This window comes from Paramormyrops kingsleyae, chromosome 17, assembly GCF_048594095.1.
Source record: "Paramormyrops kingsleyae isolate MSU_618 chromosome 17, PKINGS_0.4, whole genome shotgun sequence".
Classification (NCBI taxonomy): domain Eukaryota; kingdom Metazoa; phylum Chordata; class Actinopteri; order Osteoglossiformes; family Mormyridae; genus Paramormyrops; species Paramormyrops kingsleyae.
In genome coordinates, this window is record NC_132813.1 from 9,546,863 (window position 1) to 9,555,443 (window position 8,581).

The 8,581-nt window shown below is 51.0% G+C and overlaps 1 protein-coding gene across 5 annotated transcripts in view; it reads left to right on the forward strand.

The window, feature by feature from the left end:
- dscaml1 (Down syndrome cell adhesion molecule like 1) overlaps window positions 1-8,581 on the forward strand; it is a 106,147-nt gene that overhangs the window by 92,263 nt on the left and 5,303 nt on the right. For 3 of the 5 annotated variants that reach the window (XM_072701099.1, XM_072701097.1, XM_072701098.1), the window contains 12 exons: window positions 537-690; window positions 1,699-1,816; window positions 2,205-2,368; window positions 2,692-2,790; window positions 4,118-4,306; window positions 4,709-4,996; window positions 5,449-5,604; window positions 5,776-5,806; window positions 6,251-6,372; window positions 6,978-7,130; window positions 7,254-7,448; window positions 8,251-8,562. In XM_072701099.1, coding sequence (XP_072557200.1) covers window positions 537-690; window positions 1,699-1,816; window positions 2,205-2,368; window positions 2,692-2,790; window positions 4,118-4,306; window positions 4,709-4,996; window positions 5,449-5,604; window positions 5,776-5,806; window positions 6,251-6,372; window positions 6,978-7,130; window positions 7,254-7,448; window positions 8,251-8,562 — 1,981 coding nt within the window. The other 2 variants (XM_072701096.1, XM_072701100.1) reach the window with 2 other exon arrangements.

Consider the following 8,581-nt stretch of genomic DNA (forward strand, 5'->3'; position numbering starts at 1 on the left):
CGTCCCACTCCCAGTCCGCCTGTGTGAAGCTCGCGTGTTCCCCCCTGCGCTGCACGGGTTACCTCCCACAGCACAGAGACATGCAGTTAGATGTCACTGTTTTGCCCGCAGTGTGTGATTGTGATTGGGTGTGTGTGCCCTGCAGTGAAGTAGAACTCCACTGCGGGATTCCCCCTGCAGTGTAACGCGGGGAAATGCATGGAGCCAGAGAGTTTTTCCTGCTTCCTCTAAGCATTAAAATCTCCTGGTTGCTCCCCTGTTGCCCTTTTCAGATGCGCATCCTTCACACCTGATCATTGGTCATCTTACAATCCTAATCATGATTTGCATCACCAGACTGACTCCAGGCCTGTGATGAACTAACGGCATAATGACCCACCACTGATTTTTCCTGCCGAAATGATCTTCCCTTTTGTCTATTGCTCTTATATGGGGTAGAATACGCAAGTTTGACCAATGGTAGAAAACTATGACTGGCCAATGAATGATGTCGTCACGGGATGCCGAGTAACTTTATAGGGGCTCCTGACCCACAGGCACCCAGCGAGTATGAAGCCAACCCAGAGCTGCTGTTCTACCGCATCACACACCTGACCCGCGGGCAGCAGTACCTCATATGGGCCGCCGCCGTCACCACCGCCGGTCGGGGCAACATCAGCGAGAAGGTCACCGTGGAGCCTGCTGGGAAGGGTGAGTCCTCCGGAGAGGCGGTGCTGGGGGGTCGGCGGGACCGTGGGTTCTGGACTCCCCGCTTGATATTTTATTGTATCCTTGCTTTCTTTTTCTTCACTGTCCTTTTCTGGTTGTTCCCCCACCTGTCTAACCCTCCCTCCCCTCACTGCATCTCTCCTTCTACCTTCTCTCTTTCACTCTCTCTCTCTCTCTCTCTCCCACTTTTTATTTCAGGTCCACCCAGCATTGAATAACAGCCAGCTCTCTTATAGGAAATACTGTTGTTAATTATGTGCTGAGGACCAAGGGCCACTAAATTAACTGGCCTGGAAGAAAGGGGGGGACAGCAAAGGGGAGCGATGACTTATCCAGAGAGGGGGAGCAGATGAAAAGGGTTTAATTGATAGCTAGTGGATTATACCAAAGGGGAAAAGAGGGGGAAAGCACAAAAAGAGAAAAAGAGGATGGAAGTCCTGTATATCTGATTCCCCCGACTCCCTGCGTCTCCCAGCTAATAATAAGCTGTAAAGGAGTCTCTTCTCTGGGCTGCCCCACTCAATACGTTATTCAGCCAGCAGAAGAGGGCAGGCATTAAGATGTCAAGTGTGTTTGTGTGTGCCAGACGGAGACAGATAGTGAATGGGAGGGCAGCATTATTGTGTGTGTGTCTTCGTGTGTTTCTGCTTCTGTGTTCGACTCGCGGTCGCAGAAAAGGCTTCATTAGAATAACAATATTAGCTCTGTTCCCAGAGCCATTAGCTAACATTGGTCGCCCGTTCATCACCACCTGTTTCCGCTGTTATTCTGCGTTAGGGCCTGTTTTGAAGTGCAGGGAGGGGGTGGTTCCAAATTCTGTCACTTATCTTTTTGGGCAGGAAGTGGTTTCGATAGCACCAGCCCATTCGCTTAGCAGTGAGCTGGGATGCTGACGCCCGTAGAAATTTCCAGATGAAGTCGTGGTAGGAGCCTGCAGATTCAGCCGGCTGCTTTAATGACAGAGTCCTTTCCCTGTCTTTCTGTGCGCAGCGCCGGCCAAGATCCTGTCCTTTGGGGGCACGGTGACCACGCCTTGGATGAAGGAGGTACGTCTGCCTTGCAGCTCTGTGGGCGAGCCCAGCCCCACCATCAAGTGGACTAAGGACAGGTAGGGGGATCCCCAGCCGTTACATAGCTGCACAATTCAACAAGTACCTTGTTCAGTGACAACATAAAGACTGACCATATCTTGAAGATAATGATTGTGACATTGCTGAAAAATATCCAGCAAAGTCATCTGCAGTTAATCTGCTTGCAGGCCCAGAAACCTGTCAAAGGATTTAATCTTTTTCTCTCCGTCTCAGATCTGTTCCATGATTTCACACACAGTATCTGTTATAAACGCCCCATGGCGGAAAAGCTGGTTTTTGCTGTGTCTGACTCATTGCGCTCTCTCTCTCCCTCCCTCCCCCATCTCGCTTTGACATTTTGCGGGGTCCTTCTGACACTTTGTTGTTTTTCTCCCCTCCCTTCACCGTCCACGTGCTCGGTCCCAGCGAGGACTCCGCAATCCCAGTGACGCTGGACGGCCACCGCCTCATCCTGGCCAATGGCACGCTGGTGCTGCGCTCGGTGAAGGCTGAGGATTCTGGATACTACACCTGCACGGCCACCAACACCCTCGGGTTCGACACCATCATCATCAACCTACTTGTACAAGGTAACAAAAGTGAGGCTCGATTCTGAGTATCTGGACTCTACCTCTTTATGGATGTGCTTTAACATTCTGCCCATTTTAGTCTCAGTCTTAATCTCAAAATGCATATGTCACACTTCCCTATAAATAATCCCAGCTGGGTTGTAAATACATCTCAGGAGTTGTTTCTCAAAAGTATCTCGTTTGGGCTCATTGCATGTGAATATCTTCTCAGTGTTTTATCTTTCTTGTCTCTTTATTCTGTCAGCAGTTACGCCCTTGACAGTTCTATGAGGATGTGATCCGATTTAGTGATACTTTGTCTGCCCCCCTTTTCCACAATGCAGTGCCCCCTGACCAGCCCCGCCTGACTGTGTCCACGACCTCCACCTCCTCCATCACCTTAGCCTGGGTCCCAGGAGACAACGGGGGCAGCTCCATTCGAGGTACCCCCCCCTCATCTCACGCAGGGCCGAGGCTCGCCCAATGAGAGCTGCGTCACGGTTCTGCCCGCTTTTTACTTGCACGTGTGCTGACCCACCGGCCAGCGTGTCTGTCGGCAAGCTGGCGCGTCCGTCTGGCCGTCCGTCTGCGTGCCTCGGTGCCGCCCTGGCCGCGATGACCCTTGCCAGCACACTCCGCCATGCTTCAGTGTATCTGTGCTCTTTTGGTCACACCCTGTCCTTAACGAGCCCGTCTGCCCGTCACATATCTCCTCTACTTATTTATGGGTCTGTCCATCACGGTTTTTAAAACAGGTTTGCCTGCCAGCGCTCGTTCCATTTTTATCGTCAGAATGTTTTCAGCCACAGCTGCCCAGCTTTGTGGCTCAGCCCATATCCATGGCTCCGCCCCCCCCGGATAAAGCTGATATTAGTATTATGAAGCCATACTAAATGATCATTAGGTGAATTCATGGTGCAGGCGAAAAGGACTGACTGTGACTGGATGGTTTTTTTTTTCTTTTTTTTTTATAAAGTGTCTATTTTACTGTCAGTATCTCCTGGAAGCCAAGTTAAATAGCAGCTGATAGTGACAGGCTGCATTGTTCCATGTTCGTATTTGCATATGTGTCCAGTCAGCCTATTCTAAATCTCGCTGTGGAGGCAGCAAGCAGTGGACCATTCTCCCTGCCAGACGGCTCCATGTAGTCGCAGGACGGCCGACGCACGACGGCGTCCATGGTGCTCCGGCGCCCCCTTGTAATTGAAGGGAGTATAGCTTTCCATTACGGTTCTGAGTGCTTGATTTTTCACTGTTTCCAAGAATAATGCTCAGTGCGGTTTTGTTCAGTTGTATTGACAAAGTACCATAAATATATACTGAGCAACACAATCTGGTCCAGTCAGCGTATGGAACACGTTTCAGAATCAGAGATGCTTGTTCCTTCATTTTATTGAGGAAGGCTAGCACCCCCGCCCCCAGCCACACCCCAGGAGGAGCTCCGCCTGCTCCTTTGTTACTTTGTTACCTTTCTCATGCAGTCTACCTATAATTATATGAGGATAATGTCTCACCGCTGCCAGGCATCAGCCTTAATGAACCCATCTGGCCTGTAGGGGGCACTAGGCGGCTGAGGATCCCTCCCCCCATGGCGGCATAATGCCAGTTATCATCAGGAGCGTGAGCTCAGTCTGCCTTCAGAGCCAAACTGGCCTTAACTGGCTGACCTACCGACCTGTGTATTAGCCAGCTTTCAGGTGTCTCCTGGATAAACGAAAACACTGGAAACAGTCTGTCTTTGCTGAGCCTCTCCCACCCCCCACCCCCCAGGCTTCGTGCTGCAGTATTCGGTGGACAACACGGAGGAGTGGAGGGATGTCTTCATTAGCTCCAGCGAGCGCTCCTTCAAGCTGGACAACCTGCGCTGTGGCACCTGGTACAAGGTCAAGCTGGCGGCGAAGAACAGCGTGGGCGCCGGGCGCATCAGCGAGATCATCGAGGCCAAGACCCACGGCCGCGGTGAGGGCAGGCCCGCCGGTCGGCATGGCGACGCTGGTGCTCAGCGACCCTGTGACTGGCGAGCGAATGCACAACGTGTGATGTGGACGTAACGGAGACACCAGTCAACGCTGTGATAAAAACTCTGACTCACACAGACGCTATACGGAAATAAATTGATAGACACTCCTATTTTTACAGACTCAGATACGGCACAGACATAGATTCAGATAAACTCTGAGTCATACAGACCCAGTGATGGCATGGTATTGTTGACTTGGGTGTAATTTGCTCATTGTCAGCAAATATAGGCTCTTAGTAACTAGTGTCTCTGCTGTCTGGCTGCGAAGCTGACATATTTTGATAGAGGTTGACTGGCAGGTGCAGACAGCTAAATAAACTGCCCCCACCCCTCCCCCACAGAGCCCCAGTTCAACAAGGACCAGCCACTCTTCACCCACATCAACTCCACGCACGCGCGCCTCAACCTGCAGGGCTGGACCAGTGGCGGCTGCCCCATCACGGCCGTCCTGCTGGAGTTCCGGCCCAAGGGGACCTGGGCGTGGCAGAACCTGCGCACCAACGCCTCTGCCGACGTCTTCCTGGCCGAGCTGCGCGAGGCCACCTGGTACGAGCTGAAGATGAAGGCCTGCAACAGCGCTGGCTGTGGTAACCAGAGCTCCCAGTTCGCCACGCTGGACTACGACGGAAGTGAGTGCCGGACAAATATGGACACAGAGCGGACAGGGACACGGAGATGGATGTTGTTTGTTTCTGATTCTGCCAACGTAAAAATTGGGTTTCTTATATATAAATCTTTAGTAGATATAGTAGTGAATAAATTCACTTATGGATCAATGCTGAAGACCATCATAATAATTTCACAAACCTAATCGCGAGACCAGTGCTTTCGAAAATATTCGCAGAGAATCAAAAACCACATCTGCCTGTTTGTCTCTCCATTCCTCTCACTGTTTTGCATCCACCTTAGCACATTTGTGCAGTTGCACTCCCAGGTGACACTCTGACTTTAAACCTCAGTGAACCAGTAAATAAAGACACGCATTTCATTTTCTCTGAATGGATGCTTTTTGAACTTTTTGCGAATGTCAGTTTTTCTGTTTTTTTTTTTTTGAGTGTGACACCTTTTATTTCCTGTGCAGGTACAATCCCGCCCATCAAGTCGGCGCGTGGGGAGGGGGACGACGTGAAGAAGCTGTTTACCATCGCCTGCCCCGTCATCCTGGTGACCCTGGGACTGGCCCTGCTCTTCATCATCCGCAAGAAACGCAAGGAGAAGAGGCTGAAGAGACTGAGGGGTGAACGTCAGCACAGACAAGTCTGGGGTGGGGGGGGGGGATGCAAAGGGAGCTGAGTAATGGAGACGGGGGTCTAAAATAATGCACTTTAGGAAGGGAGAAGACAGGGAAGCCAAAGTAGGGAAGCCAGTGAGGTGATCACACTGACTTCATGTTTCCTTATTCCCACAGACGCCAAAAGCCTGGCTGAAATGCTCATCAGGTAAGACCTCTGGTTTGGGAGACCAGATATCATGATCTTACAGTACAGTTGATGTGTGATTAATAACAGAGCCACAGGATAAATGCATAGTAATGTATTTTTGTGCCCAGGGGCATTGCAGGGGCATGGATACCCCTGGCAGATGAATTTGGGGGGGGTGGCAAGGTGACGTTTTGTCAGGGGGTCCAGAATTTCTAGCTACAACCCTGCCATCTCCTTGGTCATCTCCATCTCGCTCTGTAATGGCTGTATGCTTGAAGCATTTCTTTGTGTGCTTCATTCTGTTTCGAAGCCCAGTAGTGAAGAAGTGGCTCCTCCATGCAGAGTCAATGTGCCTTGCCGTAGCAGTACTGTCCCCTAGGCCCGTGCGGCTCCTCCATGCAGAGCCATCGCCCGCTTAGCTGCGGCAGTGGAAATACTCTGTCTTTTCTTTGCGTCCCGGAGCAGTAAGAACAATCGCAGCTTTGACACGCCGGTGAAGGGGCCACCGCAGGGACCTCGGCTGCACATCGACATCCCCCGCGTCCAGCTGCTGATCGAGGACAAGGAGGGCATCAAGCAGCTCGGTCAGTGGGCGGGGGGGTGACGCTGAAGGTGACCGGGAGGGTAGGGGCTGGAGCAGGCGGGGACTCGGCTAGAAATGGGTCACAGTGGCGTTTCCTCTGATTTTGTGCTTTGATGAGGTGACTGTGAAGTAGCTGTCAGTGAAAGGTACTGTGTTGGGAATATAGGAAATATATTGGGAATATCCTGGCTGCCTTTATTGTCAGCTGCCTTTATTAATGTAGTAAATATTACATTCATCACTGGCCATGATGATGAGTGTTGCCAATATTGGCTGATTATTGTGCATGTTTTCCATGATACGGTTTGTGACATGGTGAGGTCACCTCAAACATAACACTTATTGGCTGCCTACCTGCAAAGATCTGTCTGCAGAGTCAACATGTAGGGCAAGCTGACCAATCAGAGCACACTGGGCTCATCGGGGGTGGGGCTTAAGGCTCTAGCAGAGCCTTGACAATTATAGACAGTGTGAATAAAGATGTACAATATGAGAAAATAATATTTTCTTGGAATATTGAAGCATGTAAACTTATTCTTGTAGATCCCAGAAATAACATTATGTCCGGGAAAATGAGTTTAATAGGGCCCCTTTAATCTTCGGCAGGTGAGGACAAAGCTACTATTCCAGTGACGGACACAGAGTTCAGCCAATCAGTGAACCCTCAGAGCTTCTGCACAGGCGTGTCCGTGCACCACCCTGCCCTCATCCAGAACACCGGTCCTTTGATTGACATGTCCGACATCCGACCCGGAACCAGTAAGTGCCATAAACAGGAACAAACTGAAATCAACTTGAAATGGAGAGTTAGGTAAGTGGAAATGACGGGAGTTGTTTTATTTATTGCCAATATGTTGCTCTCTCCTTGTCTCCCTCTCTAAGACCCTGTATCCAGAAAGAGCGTGAAGTCAGCTCACAGCACACGGAACCGCTATTCCAGCCAATGGACCCTGACCAAGTGCCAGGCATCTACGCCAGCCCGTACCCTCACCTCTGACTGGCGCACGGTGGGCTCCCAGCACGGTATCACTGTGACAGAGAGCGACAGCTACAGCGCCAGCCTCTCCCAGGACACCGGTGGGGCCCGACCCGACTCTGAAGCACTGGCCCAGGCTCACCTGCCCTGACATGGGCTTGCACACAGATCTTTCCTCAAGCTCCCCTACACACTCATTGACACAACAGTGTGTCTTACTTTTACATTTACATGATTCTCCAATGTGACGTGAAAGTAAGGAGTTAACTAGGCACAAGTGTAGCTAGGATGACCTTCCAATGAACGCCCAGGTACAAGTGTAAGCAGTATGGGAGCAGGATCTACACAACAACTTCTAACAATGCAAGGACTTAATAAGACTATTCAAGGACCAAAAGTGCAACATTAGTAGAGGAGTTCATGGAACAGAATGGTCTGGAGGGATTTCTTGAAGGTGGAGAGGGAGTCTGATGACTAGATGTGCTTCAGCTGCTCATTCCTCCGCCGGGGGTCCACACAGGAGAAGAGATCCCACAAGAATGCATGCTTATTTTCAAAGGATGTTTGGCTTGGGTTTATAGCGTGCATATTGGCGTACATGCACACATGGTGAATTGCCTGCTCTGAAAGCAGAAACAGACCCTTCTAAGGAACTGGCATGAATATATGTATATAATGCTTGATGCCACCAGTCCATTGCACCTTAAACGCAACCTCATATGACATGCAGTAGGCTAGCAAAGTATAGAAAACACACTGCATTGAAACTTATGGTAATCTGCTCAGCATCTGTTGTTGGCCTGGTGCATTAAAATCAGTAGAAGATTATCAATAGCCAGCTGCGATGTAAACGAGCTCCGTGATCCCCTGGCACGGCCCTCATGGTTCTTCGTTTCTCTTCAGACAAAGGCCGCAACAGCATGGTGTCAACGGAGAGCGCCTCGTCCACCTACGAAGAGCTGGCCCGGGCCTACGAGCACGCCAAGCTGGAGGAGCACCTGCAGCACGCGAAATTCGAGATCACCGAGTGCTTCATCTCCGACAGCTCCTCCGACCAGATGACCACCGGCACCAACGATAACGCCGACAGCATGACCTCCATGAGTACGCCTTCCGAGCCGGGTATCTGCCGCTTCACCGCCTCCCCGCCCAAGCCGCAGGACTATGACCGTGGCAAGAATGTGGCTGTGCCCATCCCCCACCGCGCCAACAAGAGTAAGTGTGCCTGCATTGC